The following is a 23,410-nucleotide window of genomic DNA, read 5'->3' as shown; positions in this document are numbered from 1 at the left end:
TGCAGACGGTCTGAAGGGAGCTGCAAACTAATTAAAACCTTCCCAGCGGCCACGCTGCAGAGCAGCCAGAGCAGCTTTCTTGCAAACCAAAAAGTAGCCCAAAAAACAGGCTAAATAAGATCTAGCGATGCTTTCAGAGCAGCGTCACAGACCTTCATGTGCCAAGGATGGAGCTCGATGACAGGAGCCCCCAGTTATCACTGAACCAGCAAAACCAGCCCTCTGCGCTTCTGTCTGGGGTCTTCCTCCAGGAAACCTTTGTGATACGTATCTGAAAAAATCACTTTTGGGATAATACTCTTGCTGCTGTTTGAGAAGCCATTTTACTACATTTGCTAGACATCAGCAACTGATAAACGGGAACCTTTTCTAGGGCAGGCTACGGAACTGAGGAGTCTTACTGGGATCACTGTTGGCACCACTTCTCCGTTTTCCTGAAATTCACCCTGACGCACTTGTCTTACACAAGAGAGATCACAGAACAGTTTGGGTTGGAAGGGACCTTAAAGACCATCCAGTGCCACCCCCTGCCCTGGGCAGGGACACCTCCCACCAGCCCAGGTTGCTCCAAGCCCCGGCCAACCTGCCCTTGAACCCCTCCAGGGATGGGGCAGCCACAGCTTCTCTGGGCAGCCTGGGCCAGGGGCTCACCCCCCTCACAGCAAACAATTTCTTCCCCAGATCTCATCTCAATCTCCCCTCTGTCAGTGTAAAACCCTTCCCCCTCGTCCCATGGCTCCCCTCCCTGCTCCAGAGTCCCTCCCCAGCTTTCCTGGAGCCCCTTTAGGGCCTGGAAGGGGCTCCAAGGTCTCCCCGGAGCCTTCTCTTCTCCAGGCTGAACCCCCCCAGCTCTCTCAGCCTGTCCCCACAGCAGAGGGGCTCCAGCCCTCCCAGCATCTCTGTGGCCTCCTCTGGCCCCGCTCCAACAGCTCCGCGTCCTTCTGCTGTTGGGGACCCCAGAGCTGCATGCAATAGATCCTTGCACACTCTCACCAGATCCAGCTCGGAGCAAGGAAAGCACTTTAAATCCCATCTCACAGCCACCACCATTGCAAAGGTATTCGCTAAAGGGGGGAAGCACTCAGAAGGCAGGAGACTGATGTAGGCTTCTGGAGAGCTAAACCCCACATGCCCTCTCTGGCAGCAGAGCCAGGCTCCTGGCTGGAGGAGGTCGCGTTACTCAACACGCTCACATCCACCTCTGCTCCTAATGCAAACGCAGTGAGATCCTATTAAGGCGCCATAGCTGGAGATGCTGCAGCGAGAGACAGCAGCGAGCTTTTGCTTCGGAGGCTGGAGGTCTGAAGTCCAAGTGCAGCCCTGACGTTCCTCCTCCCTGCCAGCCAAATCCTTTAAAAGCTGCACCAAGATTTCATCTTCCTACCCCTTTTGAGGATCCACCTTCCATCCTCCATCTCACCTCTGGTCCATGCCATCCTAACCAGGGATGCTCTGGGTGCAGAGCTGCTCCCCATCCCTCCTTCTCCCTGCCCTGAAGGCTCTTCCCAGTACACTTGACCGGGCTCTCAAGTGTCATCGGCATATGCCTCTTCAGCGCCCTGAGCCTGGCAGACCAGCCTGCAAGAGCCATTCAGAGCCAAGCCTTGCATTATAGGATAATGCTGATGCCTTTACGTAGCCTGTTTCCTCGCTCCCACTGCTTAATGATGTCTAATTCCATTAGCATCCAAGACATTAACGCGCTGTAGGTCTAGTAAACACACCCACCATCCCAAGGCAAGCTGCAGAGGAGAGCAAAGGATCCAACAGGGAACACCTGGAAAACCAGCCAAGCCGGGAAGGATCCCGGACAAATATAGGTCTCCGAGGAGTATCTTTAGATTAGCAGGCAGCTCTGCCCCCACCAAGACCCCAGGATTTACCTAAATAGCTCCCTTCATCACAAGCAGCCCGACGTTCGTCGCTATTTTAAGCCAGCACCCTGCCCTACTTCCTAAGGAACAGCCTGCCTTCTCCTGCCTGGGCAACCCAACGAGCACCAAACCCATCACAAATCCCTCTCAACTCCGCGTTTCTTTTATTAAATAAAAAAAATAAAATAAAATTTCAGCACAGTACCAAGCTAATGGGGGCTCATTTGTTCTCATTGCTACAGAACGGGTCCTCTGAGCATCCGGCAGAGCCTTGAACTAGGGGGAGAACGGGATTAACCTTTCCCAGGCTGATATCCAGAAGCAGAAACATCATATTAAACACGGGGGGCTCCAAAGGGACACGGCCTTCCCTCCTCTCCGTCCCACCTCCAGCGCCCATCTGAAGCATCTGGTGTTGTTCTCAGAGGAAATAAATCAAAAGAAAGCCCAATCTGCTTTCCCTGACGTCTTATCACAGGTTTCGAAACAGGTTTTAGTAGCCAAGGCTGGCGTTGGGGTTTAGTTTTTGCCACCAGTGGTGGCATTTCTGTTGATTCACACGGCAGCAGAGCATCTCTGCTACAGGCTATAAAGAAACCTGGTTCTGGGAAGTTTCACAGACAAAAAAAAGGGTACTGCCTTTTTTGGGGGCAGATGAGGGCTACATGAAGCATATTAGAGCCGAACAGCTTGCATTACCCTAAAACATTTGTAGAAGTGGCGCTTAGCGCTGTGTTTAACTTCTGATTCATTTTCGGATGAAGTGCCACATGATCTGGCAAAAATCAGCACCAATTCTGCAACCTCCAGTCTCAGCGCAGGCAGAAACCTGCCCCTTTTCTTAGTACATCCCATTTACAAATAACTCAGCATCTTTCCCGCAAGAAAGACCTCCCAAAAGACCAGATTCCCAAGTAATTCGGAGAGATCCTACAGGGTTGATGCTTGAAGGGCTATCTACACTCAAGACCTTCTTGAGCTCCGTCCAGACGAGTTGCTGTACTATGACACAACTTGCTTTTTAGGGATCCCACCACCGCATCTTGACTCAGATGGTATTTGCACTTTTCCTCCGGCACGCCCGAGGTCTGAGGCCATGCACCTTGGCCTTTATCTCCATTTTTAGCCATTTTCGCAGCTCTTTTTTCCCCAAAAAAGTGTTCCTTATTAGCTACAAAATGCCAACACTCAACAAGACAAACCAACCAAAGCATTACAGAAGACAAACGCGAAACGAACAGCGATCGCAGTGATGGTGCTACGTATTTCTTCTCTTCAACAACCACAGTTTCCCTTGTAGGTAAGATTTAAGATGGAACCACAAAGCTACTTCGACTTTTGTATCAATGTGATCTGTTATAAAAAATTCTGCACAGCTCCCAACCTACCGCAACCAGAGAAAGCCCAACGCTCAACCAGCCGACTGCATTTCAGGAGTAGTGGTTTATGTTAAAAACAAGGTAAGAAAGCTACACATTTTTCATAAAATGAAAGCGTCTTCGGGCAGCAAGATGAAGCAGCACACCCTCTGTACCTTCTCCACTTGGCAGCAGCGCGGGGGAAGCTCTCCAAAGCTTCTGAAGATGGCATTTATTGATCCAATGTCGGTTTTTTGGCTCCCCAGAGGCTTCTGTCGAAGGCACCAGGAGCCTGGCTGAACAAATCCTGTGGGACTGGACTCCAGCAGCATCTCCGCCACCCTCCGAAGGCAGGCGTTCGCCGTGCCAAGAGAAGGGGAGCAGCTCGTTGGGTGTTTTCTGCTCCAGCCTGACTTTACTCGAGCCCAACACGCACGTGGTGGGAGATACTGGTGAGGGAAGCTGCCCCACCGCTCCTTCGCTCCCACAAACCTTAATTAGATATTAAACAGATGAGCTACAACATACCTGGGAGGTTCACGCCAGGAATCAGACAGCTGATATGTAAGAAAGCATCGTGTCGGGGGTCTTACGTCCCCCACACACGCTTTAAATCTTCCAACCAGGAAAAAACAAACTAGATACGTGCCTGAAAAAAGCCCAAGTGCTTATGAAAGGAACAGCAAAGCGCAAACTTGGAAAATCCACTTTTTTTTTTTTTTTTTTTTAAACAGAAGACCTTTACCTACATGGTCTCAGCACCAGACCCAGTTTTCTATCACCACTATGAACCCCACTGCCGGTGGCGCAGCCTGCCCATCTACAGAAAGGCAGAAACCCAGCAGTACTTCATAAAACAAATAAAATATAAAACACTATTGAACCGTACGGGGATGAGGGATGTCACCGACGACTCACAAACACACAAGGGCTGCCAAAAGGAGGGCACCAGCTCCTCGCTGCTCCTCCTTCACCAGCTTTGTGATGGCGCGACGCTTTGCTAACACACACATCTAGAAAAATCACTCTAAATTATTTGCTCTGGCTGGGTGTCTAAATACCAGTACTCTGGGGTATTTTTTTTTTAAAATAATTTTTCATGGATGCAACTGCAAAGACTGGGTTGCCTTCTGCCGTTCAGCCGTGCTCACATGCCTTTGGAAAGGATCCTCGTGGCACGCAGCTCTGCCTCCCCGAGGACAGCACACCTCGCAGGCGTGATCCGCTGGAGGTGGAATGAAGTGGGATCACTTCTGTGCCACAAAAAGCTCTGCAGGTTTGTTTTCTCGGGGCACGGAGCGGGGGAAAAAAGGCACCCATCACACCTGAGCTCCAGCATCCAACCTACGTGCTTCAGAGGCACCGCAGCAGCCCAAAGCATCGCACCCACACACCTGAAAAACGTGTATTTCACACAGCTTGGATCCGTTGGTTAATCTGAGCCTAAATTCGGGCTAACGTAGATAACCAGACCTCGCTAATCACTCTGATTTCAAGCATAACCACCCCAAGAGCTCTCCTGCGAGCACCAAGTTGGAACATTAATGATCTCTGTTATCACTTTGCTGCTACAACGGGGCTACTAAAAAGCAATTCTTGACAAACCCCAGAATTAGAAATTTTAATAAAGAACTTGAAGGTACCCATGTACAAGTTTAAGCACAAAGGGGAGGCAAATGGAAACACTGTATTTCTCCTGACTAAACATAATTATAGTTAACACTTCTGCAGGGCTCTAGAGATGTAAATATATAGGTTAAACATAGTTAAAATTCTACATCCTACTTAATTGTAGGCATTTCCAATTGAGCAAAATTAGCTTTTATCTTCAGGTTTAAATTATTAATAACCACGAACAATGTCACCACCTTTAAACAATAATCACAGCCAGGGAAGAAGCTATTCCTCCCTAGATTTCTAGAGGCTCTCAAATCCGTGTCCCAAGGGTACCTGGGGGGGAAATCAAACATTTTCCTCGACAAGTTCCTGCGGCTCTCGGAGCGAGTGGGCTCCAGCCAACGCCACGAGCCTCCACCCCACCTGGCTAGGGACTAATTACCAAAATTAGTGGGGCATTGCAGATGCGGCAGGGTGGTCGACCCCCCCCTCCATGTGGTGTCGATAACGTCAGCAGGATTGCTGACGGGATTTCCTGGGATTGTGGAAGCTGGAGCAGCAGGGACGGCGTGTCGGTAGGGACGACTCAGCTGAATCATAATGGCTGCATTGACATTACCTTCCCCGAACAAGGCCAACCTAAACACAGGCAGCTGCCTGGGATTTAGCAGGAGATTTACGGTTCACACCGCTGCCCGCAGACCTACAAATCACCCAGCCACACGCGCAGCTCCGGGGAAGACCCCGGCTCCCCCAAATCCAGCTTTGTTTCTAGCAATGCTTTGAAAGCAACCCATCAAAAACCAGAGCTAACCAAGGCGGGGGGGGGGCCCTCAAAGTCCAGGCTGCCACCCTCGTCCACTTTCCCCTTCGTTTAAGGCCACGGTTATTAACATCTAAACATGTGATCGGCCACATGACAGGCTAAAAAAATCACTTAGACCCATCCAGAGAAGAAGGTAGAGATGGCAGCGTGCATCCCCCCGGTGGGGACACCTCCATAGACGTGTATTATAACCATTCCTGGGAAAAACGTTCCTTTTATCACCCAGCTCGACTGCCGGCACCGATGCAAGCCGGCCGGGCGAGGAGATTTAATAACAGGCAGGGGGGTTGTATAACTCGGACAACTGGGTGCCCCTTGGCTACGGCGGTGGGTGCCGAGCACAAGTTTAAGCGAGCGAAGGCGCGCAGGGGATGTTCCCCGGTGCGTGGGGATGGGAATGGCACCGGATCAATTAGGGCAGCAAAATGTACAGCATCCCAGCCTCCCTCTAATCCCAGAGTTTCTCCGCTAACGCATTTCTCTCCTCGTTAACCGCTTCGGTGTCTTCTGCTCGTTCAAAAATAGTGCCTGCTATAACGGGTGCCAGAGAGGGGGCCAGCTGGCACCCGCCCGGGGGCATCCAAAGAGCCAACGGGACTTTGGGGGAGGCAGGAGGTGCTGGAGGGGCTCTCAGCCCCCTCCAAATCCTCTGGGGGAGATGCAAAGGAGGGACAGGGTTCCCCCCCTTACCACCCAAAGCGGGGTCTCGGGGTGGGGGGAACCTCATGGGTGTGAAGGAGCACGATGCCCGCCTGGGCTGGCACCCTGCCCTTCTCCTCCTCCGGGCACTGGGCTCTCCCCAGGACAGGAATCCCCCCCCTCCCCCCCCGCCAAGCAAAGCAGGGATACCGCCCCCTCCTTGCCATGCATCCACATCCCCATGGGGCACCCCCAGCCCACCATCCCCATCCTCATATTGCACCAGGCTGAGGACCTGCACCAGAAAAAGGCGGGGGGGGGCGGGGAGGGAGACGACGGGTCATCCTTTTAGACCAGGGGTTTTCCCCCCCCCCCCCCCCAGGCCAAAAATGAAACCCTTCAGAGCAGGTCCCCCCCTCCAGGCTCCCCTTAGAGCAGAGATGCCCCCCCCAAGACCAAAGCTGCCCCCCCCGGCTCCTCTGCAGAGGCTGCTGCCAGAAAAGTGCTGCTCTCCCCAGCCTGTCCCCCCCCCCGGGCTCTCCCTTAAGAGGGGTGCCGCACCAGAACAGCCCCCCCCGTCACTCCAGGCATCCCCCCCTCCCCAAGGGCTCCCCCACCTCGGGGATGCCCCCCCTCAAGGATCCGTCACCCCCCCCAGAGCTCCCGCAGCTCGGGGATGGGCCCCCCAAACCGACCTCCCTAACGGTCGCCCCCCCATCCACGGGTCCCCCAGCTCGGGGATGCCCCCCCCCTCAACGGTTGTCCCCCCCCCCACTCAGGGCTCCCCCAGCTCGGGGACGCTCCCCCCAAAACCAGCCCCCCCCCCCCAACGGTCCCCCCTCCCCAGGGTTTTCCCAGCTCAGGGATGCCCCCCCCCAACCGGTTGTCCCCCCCCCCCCACCCAGGGCTCCCCCAGCTCGGGGATGTCCCCCCAAACCGATCTCCCTAACGGTCCCCCCCTCCCCAGGGCTTCCCCAGCTCGGGGATGCCCCCCCCCAACGCTCGTCCCCCCCCGCCAAGGGCTCCCCCAGCACAGGGATGCCCCCCCCCCCCAAACCAGCTCCCCCTCCAAACCCAGGGGATCCCCCCCCACCTCAGCAATTACCCCCCCAAAACCAGCCCCCCCCATCCCCCGGCGTGTCCCCCCCGACCCCAGGGGTTCCCCCCCCGCCCCTGCGCGCCCCCCGGGCAGGCAGGGGGCGCCCTCGCCGCCCCCGGCCCCTCACCCTTGACGATGCGCTCGGTGGTCGGCAGCTTGTTGTGGCCGCGCCCGGACATGGTGGTTGGCGGTGCCGGCGGGGGCCTCTCCCGGCCTTCTCCCCCTCCACCCCCCCCCGCCGCCAACCACCCCCCCCCTCCTCAAAAGGAGGGGGCCGCGGGGTGCTCCCGGCGGCGGTGCTGGGGACCCGCTGGTCGCCCCAGTGGCGATCGGCTCCCCGTTTCCCCCCCCCCCGGCCGCTGCCGCCGCCGCCACCACACCGCCCTCCTCCCTCAGCCCCCCCCCCTTTCCCTCACTGCGCAGGCGCCCCTGCGCGCCCGCCCCGCCCCTCCGCGCCTGCGCCCCGCGTCACGTGGGGGGGTCCTCAGCCCCTTCCTGCCGCCATCTTGAAGGGGAAGGGGGTGTTGCTAGGCGACGGGGAAGGGGGGGCGGCAAGATGGCGGGAGGCTCGTGAGGAGAGGGGCCGCGAAGGCCCCTTCCCACCCTTCTGCCATGGCCTCCCCTTAGGGCCAGGAGAGGAGTGGGGAAGGTAGGAAAGTAGGTAAAAATAAAGCTCCACGCCACTCTGTGGCAGCGCAGATTGGGAAATCAGGCAGCGTTCAGACAGCTTGTGGCATCTGGGGAGGCAGAGAGGAGCGTTAACACCCCCACTACAAACAGCAAGAAGGGCTTGAGTTTGTCTGAGGGGGAGCCCAGCCAATGCGGCTTGGTGGGTTTAATTTGTCTGCTGAGGTGGGTAACCGAGGTCGCAGTCGTTCATCAAAACTTGGGGATTTTGCAGCAAAAAATGGCCCGTCTGAAGCCTTGAGGCATAGGCCAGGAGCGCTGCTGCCCGACAGCCCCTCTGGAAGCACTGAGGAGGAGAGAGAGCAAGTCAGATGCACACTGTGACCTTTCTTCCTTAGAATAGCATTTATTTTTAAAAACCACCACAGAATTTCAAGATCTGTTTTCTTTAGCTGCAAGCAGGGTTTCTAAAAATTGCGCTCGCCCCTCGGAGCTGGCAGCTTGAGGGTAATGGTATATAAAAAGGCAAAAAAAGTGAAGTAGAAAAGCAAAGTATGCTGCTTTTTTTTTTTTTTTTTTTTCTCCTCTTTCCTTCCCCTAATGCAGGGTGGAGAAGCAAGGACACAAATAACGCTGCTCCCAGTCAGGCTCCCTCGTGCGAGCTGGAGAGGAATATAACACCCTGCAGACAGGCTCTGAAACCTCATCTTCCCTCCAGCCAAACCTCAATGCTTGGAAATACATTTAAAAAATAATAATAAAAAAAAATTTAAAAAAAAAAAAATTTAAAAAGGGCTTTTCAACCCTAAAGGCAATTCTTGGAGCGCCGTGCCACGCGGGCAGGCTGGGGGCGGCGGGGGGGGGGGGGGAATGTCAGTGCCATCTTCCGTTGGCCGCGCCGCACTGCACAGCCCTGGAAATTGGGGCTGGAAAAGCGGGATTGCATCACCCAGCCCTTCCAGCCTGCCTCAAACCCTTCCCCTTGGAAAAATCCTCAACCAGCGGAGCTCCCACCCCTTCACATCCCAGCCAGCTCTGACCAGGGGGAGGTTTCTACCGCTAGAGCACGCTTGCAACGCTCCGTCATTACAGAATATATTTTATTTATGGAATTTTACAAATAACTTTACAATTCACGTGACATAAGTTATGTTCTTTGTTTCGACGCGTATCTCTTACAACACCTGAGTTATTGAAATACTGAGATGGAACTTGAGCTGCGAACCGGACACGGAAGGGAAACATGGATGAAAAAAAAATCCAAAACCAAGCTTGATTTGGGTCGTTTTCCCTCCTCGTCCTCCCGCCTGCCCCATCCCTTCCCCGACGGCGGGTACCAGCCCGAGCCAGGGATGGGAGCTCTCCCCCACCAGTCCTTCGGCAGAGGGAGGGTCCCTCTCTGCGAGAAGCCTTATTTCTCCGAGGGGTTTTGCCCAAATCTCTGATTTGCAGATTTCTCAGCGTTGACTCAGTCGGCAAGAAACAGGGTTAAACTCGAAATGAGAAGACGACGGACTCAGGATCCCCGCTGTGTGCCATGGGGCCCGGACCGACTCCGAGGAAGCCAAGCCTCAATCCTTGCCACCTTTGCAGCCCTCGGGGACCTCCCAGGCACAGTCTGCAAGCGCCTTGCCGTCCCCAAGGGACGGACAACAAGATTTTCCCCCCGCTTTGCCTCCAACGCAAGGTCTTTTCCATCTGTGCACGGCTGAATGGCTCCTGCCAGCCACGACTCAGCCCTGGCAGTGCCGTGCTGCCCTCTGCCCCATGGAAAGGCGCCAGCGATACGGCGTTTTCCAAATACTTCCTTGAGAGAGAGAAGAGAGGGGCACATATGCCAATTCGAAGGACTCAGTTTTTCCACATCAAGTCGGTCAGATGGGCCTGCAGCTCTCTCGAGCGGGGAAAGGGAGTTTCCAATACAGTTTTCCTCCTGACTACTGAAAAACAGCAGCAACCCCAAGCATGGGTAACCACCGCGAGGTGCTGCAGAGGTGCCCGAGCCAGGACAGACCACGCTGCTTGGAGGCGGCTGCGTCCCACGGACCAGCCACAGAGGGAAGAGTGACTTACGATGACCGTCCATCCACATGAACAAGAGACACTGCACGGGATAAAGCAGAGCCCATCTCTCCCCGAAGGCATCGCCAGCCAGCGGCCCGAAGACAAAGTGGTACCTCTGGGTTGAAGGGTGCTCCCAAAAAGGCTCCCTGCTCCTCAACACATTGATATTTTAACCTTTTGGGTGTGGGACAAAGCCAACAGCCTCCTGGGTGCCAAGGGGACAAAGTCAATGCCTGGCCTAGCCAAAGCCACCGCGAGCGGAGATGTCGAGATGGCTGTGCCACATCTCAACAGGCAGAGACCCACAGACTCAGGGACAACTGTTAGGAGCCTAAGAGGAACATCATCCAGCTGGTACCTAACTAAGGCAAATTAGGAACTACGGTGAGGTACGGGCAGCCAGCGATCAAACCAGGGCACGACCAGGGACGGTGCGGAGCCTGCCAAGGGCTCTGCCAAGGGCTGAGGTCCCTTCTCTTGCTTGGATGGGCAGGAAGACGACTCGGCGCACCCTCCGCTTCGCTTTCCAACAGGGGTGGAAAGGAAGATGTGGGGAGCCTCAGCTCCCCAGTGCCGAGCAGAAGCAAGGCAAGGTGGCAGGATGGCCGTCATCCCGTCACACGCACCCACGGCCACCTGCACAGGCGAAGGAAGACGCTCAGTGACAAGCCATCCCCAGCACGTCCACCAAAGCACTTCTCAAAGCACCACTCCTTCATCCCCATCCAGTGCCATACCCACGAGGGTAAGCCGCCTAAACCAGCTCCGCTTATCAGCGTGGCCACAACCTCACCGCTACCGGGCGCGGGATAAGGTTTTTTTCTGGGGGAGGGAGAAGGGGGCACAGGGGGACCTCAAGCGACACGGGCGGGGTGGGCAACATTATCAATATGATAATAAGTCAATTCACCTAGTGAATCTGGGGAAAGCCAGCCCAGAAGCAGAGCTGTGAAGTGCCTGTCACACCCTTCCTCTGGCTACTCCCTAAGGCTGGGAATGCACAACCTAAAGAGGTTCACAAGTCTATTTTTCTTTTTTAAAAAAAACAGCCCCCCCCCCACCCCACCCTGAACCTCAGCAACTCAGCAGCATCAGTGTTTAAAAACCGGTGTCTGTCCCCAGGTGTCGGCGTGAGCTTGATAACAGTGTAAGGACCGATCCTCGGGCTCGGGAGCCCATGGCAAGGCAGGGGCTCACCGTCCCAGCTCTGCCCTTGTGCCCTTCTCACCAGCATTGCCGCATGGCTGCCCTCATGGAAGGAAAAGGGGTTTTTTCCACCCCCCCATAAAGCAGCAGGGACCTACGGGAGGTAAGGGCATCCCCATGCAGCCCATGCGTCAGTCCCACCCGCACGAAGTGCGGTTTGGTGTCCTCTGTTCTGAGCACTGACGCCCAGAATGTGCTTTTTTAAAAAAAAAAAAACAACAACAAAAAAACCCAACAAAACAACCACAACTCCCTTCACCCTGCGCTTCCCAGGGCATCGTCTGGGCTGCCAAGGCAGAAAGGGAGCAAAACCAGTCGTGGCTGCGGAGACACGTTTCTGAAGACAGCGAGGATGATGCTCAAATCATGAGCTGTGCTCCTCGAGCCTCCTCTTCCTCGGCAGCCCTCTGTGCTTGGAGAGCAGCACAGCTCCGAGGACTGGCTGGTGGATAACTCTCCGAGAAGGGTCTGTCCCAGTCTGTCCCCATCACACACCCCCCGCAAAGGGGTCAGGAGAGCGTCACGTCCCATCGCACCGCCCCGAGCACAAGGAGGGGAGCAACACGGGCTAGAGGAGCTCCTGTCTCCCAACTCCATCCTTCCCCAGGAGACATGAGGAGAGAGGAGAGAAGGGATATGACACTGGAAAGAGATCCTCTGGTCAGTTCGGTCCTACAGCAAAGGGGATGAAGCTCCCCTCAGCTTTAAACCAAAATAAAATGAAGTCTGTGGAATAGCTTTAAAAGCAATGCCTCTTCTTCTGTAGTGTGAAGTCAGTGCCCGCACAGGTACCGTCATATGCTTGCAGCAGGAAAAGGAAAGAAAAAAAAAAAAAAAAAAAAAAAAAGAAATACCCCTTCCCCCCCCCCAAAAAAAAACCACCCTGGAAAAACGATCAGGACTGCGAGTCGGGCTGGTCCTACCCTATCTGGATCTGGCCAGAGTACATGGTGAGCAGCACCATGATGCCGAACCCCGTCAGCAGCCCCGCGTTCTGGATGGCAAAGGTGATCAGCGTGCTGCCGTTCTGCTCGTCCTCCCGGCTGACCTCATTCATTTCAGGGAACTGTGAGGGAAGAAAGAGAGCGATGGCAGGGCTCAGCGACAGGAGCCGCTCTGTCCTTCCCAGCCATGCACGTTGCTTCCCACCCCGTGCCACCATCCCGGCAAGTATTCGCCACCTATGCCAGGGCTCTGAGCCAGGTCACCGCGCCACCAGACCAGGCAAAGCCAAGTGGAGATGAACTCTGGCCACTACAGGCAGCATCTGCGTGGGGCAGGGGGACAGAGCAAACATCCCCCTGTGCTCTCCGTGCCTGCCTTGCCTCCAGGCTCTTCCAGCCAGGCAAAAAACCCTGGCAAGGTCCTGACCACGCACCCGGCAGCATCCCCCCCCGGGCTCAGAATTTACCATGTCAGCCAGCGCGATGTACAGAAACATCCCTCCGGCCAGAGCGAAGATCCAGTTGGCAGAGAAGTGGCTACCGGCCACAATCCCGAAGGCCAAGCCCACGTAGCAGCAGCAGGCGGAGATGAAGTTGAAGAAGAGCGCTTGGCGGATGGTCATGCCGGCGTTCAGCAGGATGACAAAGTCCCCTGTGCGAGAGAACGGGGAGGATGAGGATGGAGGAGGCTGTCACCAGGCAGCAGCATCAGGACAGCACTTCGATATTCATATTCATCGCTTGCTTTTGCGCGAGGTCAAGCATGGGCTCCCCGTAGCCACTGGCGCCGAGCACTGGCCACACCAGCTGCCTCCCTGCCAGCTCCTGGCCCTGCCTGCGCATAAATTCGGACATTCCAACCCAAACCGCTGCCCGCCTTCCCCCTCCCAAAGCAAGGAGGTGTTGGGTTGTTTTTTTTCCTTCAGATGTCTCCATCTAAATTTAAATCTCAGACATCATATTACCTCGTTATTTTTAGAGCGGCGATTACTCAGTGTAGTTTACAGCCTCGCCGTCCCCCCTCCATCATTACTCTTTGTTTATTCCACCCCACATTTGGCTTTCTCTCGAGAAATAACGGGTAGGACCAGGGAAGCGGCAGGTTTAGCCTTAAAGAGAGGCAGATCCCATAGAGCTCTCTCAGTATCTTTTTCCGAGAATTCACGTACCCAGCTCGTGCGGGAACTCCTCGCAGAGGATGGCCACGGAGGTGCTGATCCCTTGGAAGACTGAGACGGTGAAGGAGGCCCCGATGGCCAACCCGTCGATGAAGTTGTGGAGGCCGTCGCTGAGGGTGATCATCCACGCCAGCGTGCCGATGTCGGAGTACCGCACCTCCTTCAGCCAGTAACACGCGCTCTGGGAAGCCTGCAGGTCCTGCAATGGCATCCCGATGGCAGGGGCTCAGCACCCAGCCCGTCTCGGGGTGGGGGGTCACCGCTTCCTCCACCACCCAGCAGAACCCACCCCTCCATGCATTAAACCCACACAAGGCTTGACCCAAGCCGTTTGCTTTCCACCACCCATGGAGGATTTTCAGGGAGATGCAATGGGCTTCAAAACTGCTCTTTTTCCGTTAACAGACTATTTTTTTCCACGTGCCCAGCTGCAACCCAGCGGGAAGAGGCACTAACCTGGACAGAGAGGGAGCCCACCACAACTTTCTCGTCCCCGGAGGGGGTCTTGCACTCCAGCTCGCTGGTTATGTGCGGGATCATGTGGTCCAGGTCCCCATTCTGCAGCTTCTCGGTGACGCCGTCCTCTTGGTCCTTCTTGGATGGCAGAGTCTCAGGGCCATAGTGGCTGTGCCCGTGGTGATGCTGCGGGACAGGGGACATTCACGGGCGAATTCACCCCGGCCTTTTCTCCTGTTTGCCACCCGAGCAGCCCCTGCTTAGCCTCACCTGGTCGTTCTGCTTCAGGAGCATCTTCAAGACCTTCTCCGTGAAGAAGAAGAGGTAGAAGCCCCCAAACACCACAGCAGATTTGGAAACGTAATAATCTTCTTGAGGGTTGAATCCAAACGCCTGCAGGCAAAAGGGGGCGAGTGACAGGACTGAGGGACAGACTCCGGCAGTGTCCTTTGTCTGCCTTTGCCCTGGCACCTCTGGGGCAATGCTGCCGCTTTCTGACCTCTCTCTAAGCAGCGGCTGCTTTGGGGGCAGGCTCAGAAAATGCCTTTGTGCACTTTTAATCTCCCTCTCTCCCCCAGCTGAGCCGGCTGTGCCCCAACGCATTGGATCCACCACCCCGCACTGGGGCAGGGATGCTAAAAGCAGGCTTAGAAAGCCTCTCTCGGCAGAAAAGCGACCTGCCAGCAGGGCTAGAAAGGGCAATAAAATAGCGTTTCTCTGCATGAAGCAGAGCAGAGGTCTCTCTAGAGCAATTCCCTTCCAAAGAGGGGTGAAACGCCAGCTCTGGCCACAGTCCTGAGGGCTTCCAGCCTCTGTACCTCGCTCTCGGCTCCCCTCCGAGGCCGCCTTCCCCTTCTCCAGCCAGCGAGCGCCCAGAGAGAGAGAAACAGCCCCCGAGAGAGAGAAAAGGACAGACCGGACGGTCCTCACCCTACCTCTGGAATGAGCTGGAAGAGGGCGTTGGAGTAGAGAGTTCCAATCGCCAGAGCTATGAAGTAGAGGAGCAGCCGCTTGTAAAAGGTCTTCTTCATGAAGGGCACCACGCTGGCTCCCACCAGCGAGCAGAGGGAGATGACGGTGACGCAGAGGAAACCGTAACCCCAGACTGCGGCGTGCGTGCCAAAACCCACCCCGGGGGGGGAACGGGACGAGGGGGAGGTTGTAGGAGGGAAAGGAGATCAACGTGGGGAAGGGGAGGGAGGGGAAGGAATCCACGCCGAAAGGAAAGAGAGAGGAGGGAGGGAGGGAGAGAGAGGGGGGGGAGAGAGAAGAGGACATTCATTAGTGATTGCTTGTTCATCTGGCATTGGTTCAAGAGGGGCGAACCTGGTGCTGCGTGGCTCTGGGAACGGCAATTTGGGAAGGGTTGGAGGGACACCCCACCGTGGAGCTCGCTCCAAATGACCGTGAGAGGAGCCCTCCTTTGGAGCAAGCAGCTCTCTTTAAGCTTTTAGCTCTCTTTTCTCTCTTTTTAGATGGAGCTGAGTTTTGGCGGCCAGGCCGTTTCGGAGCCAGCACCCCAGCTCCGCTCCCCGAGCCCCTGCAGGACATCGGGCAGCCCTTCCAGTGCCACAGAGCGCCGAGGTCCCCCCGAGCATCTCGTACGCTCCATCCTCGCCCCGCAGCCCGGAGAGATGCAGCCGGTCCCCGCAAGCCACGCTGGGATGCTCCGACTGACGGCGAGGGTGGAGCGTACGTAAGGCATTTCAATTCCTGGCAGATCAGGAAAATAGAGGCGCTTGGTCTTTACGTTTGGCAAATAAAAAAAATCACAGTTCTGGAGTTGAAAAGGAGCCTTGAAAAAACATCCCACTGCCAACACGGATGAGGCATTTGCTGCCCAAGAGCGGAGCAGGCAACGCCAGGAGGCAAAACCCAGCGGCAGCAAAGAGAGAAGGCTGCACCTCAAATGCAGAGTTTTAAGGCTGGATGTGCAGGAGCTCGGATCCAGCTCGTCTCCTCCCCAGGAGATGGGGAAGGGCTCCGTGAAGCACGCGTGTTTCAAAGGTGTCCAATCCGAGAGCACGTGGCTGTATGCATTCAACTCCGGAACTGTGCAATTACAACACAATTAATTTGCGATGTATCTGTCGGGTCCATCAGAGCACCAGGAAACCTCACATAAGCACAAATCCTTGTGGGAACATCGGCCTTGTAAATCAGAGTGGGGGGGGGGGGGGAAAAAGGCAATTAAAACATTTGTAAGAGCTGGCTGACTGGGGAGGAAGCTGGTGCTTCTCTGGGCTGTTTTCTGTGCTTTTACACTGATATTTTCTCTGCCTCGCACGTCTTTCCGTGTGGCTCACGCCACGAGCGCTGCCACATCTCAGCAGCATCAGAGTGAAGCAGCTCTGCCCAAATTAAGGCTGAGCACATCCCTCCCGAGGGAGAAACCCCCTTGCGAAGCAGACACAGCCCATGGAGCAGGAGCAAACGGCTTCTCCCAGCACCTTTCCGGACCTCAGACCTGGCCAGCAGCCTTGCAAGGACCAGCAGGGCTGGAGGGCACAGCCTCCCCCCGCTGCCTGCACACTCCAGAGGGTTTCCTGGTGCTCGGAGGGATGAGAAAAGCCCTGTGGAGCCCGTGAGACAAGCCCTCAGCCTCGGGTGACGGAGGGATCGGTTCGATTCGGCAGGGTTGGAGGCAGAGAGGGCGCTCGGAGAGCTGCCCTCGGAGACGGGAGAGAGGCAGGGACTTTCTACCGCACCTCTGGGATGAGCTGGAAGAGCGCGTTAGAGAGCAGCGTGCCGATGGAGAGCGCGATGAAAAACGTGAGGACCCGGCTGAAAAAGGCTTTCTCGGTACACGGTACGATGAAGACTCCGAGCAGGGAGGCCACGTTAATCATTGACACACTGAGAAAACCAAAGCCCCACACTGCGGAACGAGAAGAAACGAGGGCCAGACATTACCGAGGCTCTCGGCGCGGGGAGACGGGGAGGACCCCGAGACCCCAGATCCGGGCAGGCGGAAAAGGCTGGCTCCGGGTCTACGCCCCCGCTGTGCCAGAGTGTCTCTCCCTTTGCTCCGGACGCTTCAACTGCGACACAAACCATCATTTTTGTTGCAGGGCAGGTGGAAACGAAGCCACCAGGTTACTTGGAAGAGGTTTTCCCAAGCCAACCCCGGCCTCGCAGCATGGGAAAAGCCAGTGCTGCGCTCAGGGAAGCCGATCCAAGACCTTGGGCATCATCAGGACCTGGATGTCTGGAATTTTATTTAGCATCTGCTGGTGGCTGCAGGTCAGTGGGGCCACCCCCTCCCACCCATGGGGACTCACAGCAAGGTCCCCATCATCCAGCTATCCCAGAGGGCTGTGCTGCAGGCACAGCTCCGACCTGCGGCACGTGCAATCGGGGGAAAAAACACGCTGCAAGCCCACGACACAAACCACACGGAGAAAAACCCGTCAGGAATCCCGGCTGCTGTAGGCAAACTGCCTTCGCTCCTCTCTGCGGCTGTTCCGCAGGTCCTGGGGTGTCTCAGGTCCCCGAGCTCCGTGCCCAGGGCCAGGCAGTGCTCGTGCCCCCTCGTTTCCCGCTTACCTTCGGCCGAACTGGGTCTGCTCTCCTCCGTCTGCTCATTTTCCTCGTTTTCCAGGTTCTCAGAGGTGCACGCCCCAGACTCCAGCTGCTGCAGGATGGTGGGGCAAAACTCCTTGAACTCGCTGTGCCCCACGGCAGAGCCCTCGCTCAGGTTGTGGATGGCAAAAAGCTCGACGGAGCTGAAGCACTGGGGAAGGGAAGGGAGAGACACATGCCTTGAGACCCCCCCGCAGCTCTGCAAAGAGGATTTGGGGGCTCTGCAGAGCTCCTGCCTTACCCGCGAGAGGTTCACCCGCTGCTGCGGCCCCTGGGAGACGTTGGCGTGTCCCACTCCCACGTCCAGGCGGTTCAGCAGGGCCTTGAGCTGCTTCAGGCTGAGGGTTTCGCTCTCTCCGTAGCGCTGGAGGAGATCCTGCAGGAAGGAGGCTGCGGAGAGCCCCGGTGCCGTGGCATCCCTGCCTGCCCAGACCCGCGGGCAGGGGAGAAGGCAGAGCAGCAGGAGCAGGCAGCAGCCCCAGGGGCCTGCGCTGGGGATCATGGTGTCTCGGGGATGCTGGAAGAGAAGCCAAGCGCTGCCATCAGCTTTACCATCCCCAGCGGCTCCGAACACCGCTCTTCCACCCCACAGCTCCGTCAGGAGACGGCAGATTTCTTCCCCAGGGAGCCGCAGGCTGGGGGGGGGCACAGCTTCGCGCAGTGCTGAGAGCACCCAGATCCCAAAGAGGGGGAATTCGACATCTTTTCAACAAGCAGTAACAAGACCGGCTGCTTCTCCTCCACCCTGCCCCAAACCCCCAGCACCTCGCTCACCGCAGCCGTGTGCCGAGGGGTGGGGGGCTGCCGGGACACGGCTCCCGGGGGCTCTGCAGTGCCTTGGGATCCCTTAGGAAGAGCGGCCAGCGGTCGGAAAACAGGCAAGGGCTGCGATGGGGATCCTGCCCAGAAAACCCTGGTGCAGTTACTCCCAACGCCAGCTGCCGGATTTGGCCCTCCGTGGGGTAAGGAAGCCACGCACCGGCCCCCGGCCACACTAACGCCACATCAGGTCTCCCTTGTGCCACCGGGGCTAGGACGCACACCCCTCGGAGACCTCTGCCCACCCACGCCAGCATTCGGAGAACATGGGAGCCCAGGGGCCAGAGGTGGCATTTTCATTGGGTTATATTTTAACTACGGCAATAACAATAACAGCCGTAACCGCAGATGCCTTTATAGTATTTGCGTAGAATCAATCCTTGCCCTTTCCGCTCCTTTCATACGAGCCGGAATCGATAAAAGCGGGGTGGCAGAGAGCGGGGGGAGCCGGGCTTTGCCCGCCAGCATGCGTTTGGGTGCAAAAGAAGGGGTTTGGAGCGAGGGTGGGAGGCCAAGCACGACCCGCACGTCCACCTTGGGCTGCACCCAAGAGGCTGGAGCGGGGCCCGGGCTGCCTTCCTGGAAAAGCTTCACTGAAAGGTGGATATGAAATTTGGGATTCACAAGGGCAAACAGAAAATAATTCACTATCCGCCTCCTCCGTGCGCCCAGCAGCCGTCCCCTTCCCAGCCCGGGGGCTCGGGGACACGTTGCCTCATGGTTTCCCCTTCCCGGTTTGCAGCCCCGGGGATGGCTTCCTCCACCATTATGGCCGGGGGCCCCATCCAGCCCTGGCACGGGACTTGCCGCCCCGGCACCACGCCACGCTCGTCCCGTGCTGACAGCTTCCAGATTTCGGGCTCCTCCAAAAAAACAAGCCCAAGACATTTTTGAAGCCCGGCCAACCAATTGTTCTGAAAATAACCTTGAGCCGGGTTTGCCAGACACGGTGCTGCCCGGGGCGGCGAGGCCAAGCCCGGCAGGAACCCCATTCCCCCTCCAGGACCCCGTTCCACCCCCCCCCAGGACTCCCGTTCCCCCTCCGAAGGTGCCCACATTCCCACATGTTTTACAAGCTTACCACCACTTTGCGAGCTTTGTTCTCCGGAAGAGCGCAGGCCTTGGAGGTTTTAGCCTCCTCCTGCCAGGGCTTATCTGGGATGCTTTGGCTTAACCCCTCTCCTCCCAAAAGGGGGGAGCAAGGTGCTCCCCCTGCTCCAGGGGGGGTACCTGAGGCACTTCTGCCTCTTCAGCAACCCCTAGCGAGAGCCGGGCACCTTCCTCTGCCTCCCCCCTACCCAAATCCACCCTTCCAGAGGGGTTCTCCCCTGCCACAGGAGCAGCAACTAGCCCAGGTGGCCACGTGGGACACCTGGGTGGCCGGTGACTCCCACAAGGTACACAGGGGCTGGCGCGCAGCCCACGGTGGCAAAGGCAGCGCCACATCCCGGGACAGGGACGTTGGCTGCCTTTTCCCCCCCCTCTTCATTCCAACCGAGTGCTGAGTGCTCCCCACATCCCTAGCCCTGCCGGCGGCCATCCCGCCCGGAACACATTGATTATCCCGTGCCAAGGCACACAGCCCCTCTCCAGTGCCGAAATAACCCTTTCCCCCCAGTTTCTCCCCAAAACCGGGTTGAGCCGGGCACAGCCAGGGTGGAAAACCGGACCTCAACTTTTCCCCAGCTGCCAAACAAAAGGCAGGAAGCGGTTTGCAGGCAGAGCCGGGCAGGGGTTTGAATCACACGCTTTGAATTGCTGTTTTAAGGCAGCAATGAGGTGGAAAAGCCGCCTCTCGGGAAGAAAAGGGCTCAAAGAGGACAAGCCCGGAGCTCATGGACCCTCCCAAATGTATCGGGGAGCCCTGGGCAAGGCAGGAGGGTGCCAAACACATCCAAACCCCCCCCATCCCAGAGGGAAAGGGGAAGCTGCAGCAAATACCCTGGGGACACAAACCCCTGCTGCCGTCTCTCCATCGCCCGCTGAGCGGGACCCCCCCCCAAAGCCCCCTACCTCCAAGGGCGTCCTCTCGCTGGCCACGGGACCCGCTGGGGTGGCCCGTGGAGCCGCGGTGCCGCGCACGTCCCACCGCCTGACCTATTTTATCGCTCGCTGCCGTGCTGGGACTGGGCAGAGGGAACGAACCTCCGCGCTGGGGAGGGGATGTCCCACAGGATGTGCCCGGGAGCGATGCCCACTGGAGAGGGGTAGCAGGGACCCCCCCAAACCCCCCCCAGATCTGCACCCCAGCCTCTCGCCAGGGCGGTTTGCAGCCAGCGATCCCCACCTCCTTCCGGAGCAAAAGCTGCTCCACGTGTCCGGCGGCGAAGGCAGGATCTGCCTGCGGGCAGGGAGGGTTTCCATGCCCCGGGGCACGTCCGCGTCCCAGAGGGATGACAGCCCGTCCCCCTTCACCCCCCTAAACTGCCTCCTTGGCCCCTAATTTCCTCCAAATCCCTGCCCACAGGCCCTGGTGTGGGCAGGCAGGCAGCAAAACCGTCTGCCCAGGTGCCCCCTTGGCTCTCCCACCCCACAGGGGCCCCCCCAGCCGCCCCGTCCTGCCCCGCTGACACCCCCAGTCCCTGCCCCATCCCCACGCCAGCCCCCATCCCACACCCTGGACCCTTCTCCCCCTGCCCCAGCCCCAGCCCGGACCCAGAGCTTGCACCAGTGGTGCCAGACCCCATAGACGGGTCCCAGACCCCATAGCTGGGTCCTCCACCCCATAGATGGTGTCTTCTGCCCTGTAGCCAGGGTCCTTTGGCCATAGATGGGTCCTCTGCCCCACAGACGAGGTCTCTACCCTATGGACAGGGTCCTCCGACCCACATTTGGCGTCCTCCGACCCACAGTCGGATCCTCTGCCCCACAGACGGGTCCTTCGCCCCACAGCCCACCACTGCCTGCACCCTCACCTGACCCCAGGCCCACGGGCAGCCCCAAAGAGAGCCCCATAGCTGCCCCCAGGCCCTGCGACCGGCCCCAGACCCCACGGCCGATCCCTGCATCCATCCATCCCCCCATCCCCATGCCCATCCCCATCCCGGGGCTCGGGGCCCGCCTTAGCCCGGTCCCCCCGCCGCCGTCCCCGCCGTGCCCCGGCCCCGCAGCCGGTTCCCTGCCCGGTTCCCTGCCCGTCCCCCATCCCATCCCATCCCATCCCATCCCATCCCATCCCATCCCATCCCATCCCATCCCGGCCCTACCTCCCGCTGCTGCTGCCGCCGCCGCCGCCACCTCCCGCTCCCGGTCCCGCAGGGCGCAGGCTCGGCCGGCGGTACGGGGAGCGCTCCCATTGGCCGGCGTCACGCCTGGTCCCGCCCCCCCGGCCCCGCCCCGCCCACGGCTGCGCAGCGCCGGGCACCGGCCGGAGGGGCAGCGGGCACCGGGCACCCCGCGGACCCCCCCAAACACCTCTAGGGGGCACCGAGCACCCCGCGGACCCCCCCGAAAACCCATGGTGGGCACGGGGCGCCCCAACGATCCCCCTAAACACCCCTCGGGGGCACGGGGCACCCCGCGGACCCCTCCCGGCGGCACCCGGGACACCCCTCGGGGGCGGACGGCACGGCACGGACGCCCTTGCGGGCACCGAGCACCCCACGGACCCCCTCAAACACCCGTGGTGGGCACAGGGCGCCCCACGGAGCCCCCCAAATACCCCTCGGGGGCACTGGGCACCCTGCGGACCCCTCCCGGGGGGACAGAGCACCCCACAGAGCCACCACCCCCCCGGCTATATGCCACTGAACAGACCCCCCACCCAGGCACCCTTGGGGACACGGGGCATCTCACAGACCCCCCCCAAACACCCCTCAGGGGTATGGGGCAGCCCTCAGACCCCTCCAAGGATTCTTTGGGGGCATGGTGCACCCCACAGACCCCTCCCAGGGAGGATGGGGCACCCCATAGACCCCCTGCCCTCCTCTTGGGGGTATACAGCACTGCACAGACCCTCCCCCCCCGGCATCCCTGGGGGCATAGGGCACCCCTCAGACCCCGACCCCCCCCGGGGGAACAGAGCACCCCATAGACCCCCCTGGCCATCCCTCAGGGGTACAGGGCACTGCACAGACCCCCTCAGACACCCCTTGGGGGCACAGGGCACCCCTCAGATCCTCCCCAAGCATGCCTCGGGGGGCACAGGGCACCCCTCAGACCCCCCCAAGCACCCCCTGTGGGTACAGGGCACCCCTCAGACCCCTCCCAAGGGGACAGAGAACCAAACAGACCCCATCTGAGGGGACACAGCCCCCCAGGGACCCCCCTGGAAGGGACTGGAGGGGCTCCCAGGGGGGTTGAGTCCCCCATCAGAGCCCCAAGACCCCCCCAGCCGCTCGGGGCCAAGCTTCACCCCACACCAAAGCACCCACCCAGGCTGGGCGAAGGCTGCCAAAGTCCGCCGGGGCCGGCAAATAAAAGGGGATAAAAGCTGCTATCGGCGAGTGGCGAGGGTGAATGATTAACCCAGGGCGCAGGGGACGCAGTGACGGGCTCCAGTGACAGCATCGTGTCACTGCTGCGTCCCCCTCCCTGTCCCCTCTCCCCCCGGGAAAGAGCACCTAGCCCCTTCGCCCACCCCGCAGTGAGACGAGCAGCTGCCAGCAACACTTTTATTGAAGTTAATTGAAAACTAGTTACAGGGAAAAAAAAATTATTAAATATTTTCAACTTTTTTTGCATTAAAAGGGAAGGGAGAGGCTGGGAGGAGGCGCCCGCTGTACCCCCAATCCCTGCTGGTGTTGGCACAAGGCAGGGGGTGGGAGGCACGAGGCGAAATGCAGGTGATTTGGGGGATGCTCTCGCAGCCCCCCGACAATTTTAAACACAAAGGTCTCCAACATCTCTTGACCCCAGCAAAGAAACACCTGAAATAGCTGAAAACTCAAATACACGCTTTTCCCTTGGGATAGGGACCTGCTCTCCTACCAGCCCCACAGAATAACAAAAAATTAAAAATAATAACAGTTTCTCCTCGGAAAACCAGTGACAAGCAGCCGAACCGGAGCTGGGTTTGTTCAACAGGAGCTCGGAAAAACAAAGGCAAATTCTAAACTGCCTCAATGGCAATGCAAGAGATTGGGGGGGGAGCAAATAAATCCCAAAAATCATTGAGTTTTG

The 23,410-nt window shown here is 58.2% G+C and overlaps 2 protein-coding genes across 8 annotated transcripts in view; both read right to left on the bottom strand.

Moving 5' to 3' along the window:
• Positions 1-7,663, bottom strand: part of PPP3CC (protein phosphatase 3 catalytic subunit gamma) — a 37,046-nt gene extending 29,383 nt beyond the window's left edge. For all 4 annotated transcript variants that reach the window (XM_054225105.1, XM_054225106.1, XM_054225103.1 and 1 more), the window contains exon 1: positions 7,541-7,663. In XM_054225105.1, coding sequence (XP_054081080.1) covers positions 7,541-7,592 — 52 coding nt within the window. In that variant the 5' untranslated portion in view covers positions 7,593-7,663. The remainder of the gene's footprint in view (positions 1-7,540) is intronic.
• Positions 7,664-11,178: 3,515 nt separating this feature from the next.
• On the bottom strand, positions 11,179-21,553 carry SLC39A14 (solute carrier family 39 member 14). 4 transcript variants are annotated; one of them, XM_054180816.1, is made up of 9 exons: positions 21,496-21,553; positions 17,712-17,987; positions 17,435-17,621; positions 14,824-14,993; positions 14,159-14,281; positions 13,889-14,074; positions 13,424-13,631; positions 12,722-12,906; positions 11,179-12,376 (listed from the first exon to the last, which is right to left on the bottom strand). In XM_054180816.1, exons 2-9 carry the CDS (start codon positions 17,970-17,972, stop codon positions 12,230-12,232), a joined length of 1,467 nt encoding a protein of 488 aa, XP_054036791.1. In that variant the 5' UTR covers positions 17,973-17,987; positions 21,496-21,553; the 3' UTR covers positions 11,179-12,229. The 4 variants fall into 4 exon arrangements, with proteins under 4 accessions (XP_054036791.1, XP_054036792.1, XP_054036790.1 ...); XM_054180817.1 differs by lacking the exon at positions 21,496-21,553 and adding an exon at positions 20,303-20,802; XM_054180815.1 differs by lacking the exon at positions 21,496-21,553 and adding an exon at positions 19,371-20,282.
• Between the last annotated feature and the right edge of the window lie 1,857 nt (positions 21,554-23,410).

This window comes from Rissa tridactyla, chromosome 20 (genome assembly GCF_028500815.1).
Source record: "Rissa tridactyla isolate bRisTri1 chromosome 20, bRisTri1.patW.cur.20221130, whole genome shotgun sequence".
In the NCBI taxonomy this organism is placed as follows: domain Eukaryota; kingdom Metazoa; phylum Chordata; class Aves; order Charadriiformes; family Laridae; genus Rissa; species Rissa tridactyla.
Note: the sequence above shows the minus strand (reverse complement) of the source record. Positions and strands in the feature narration are given on the sequence as shown.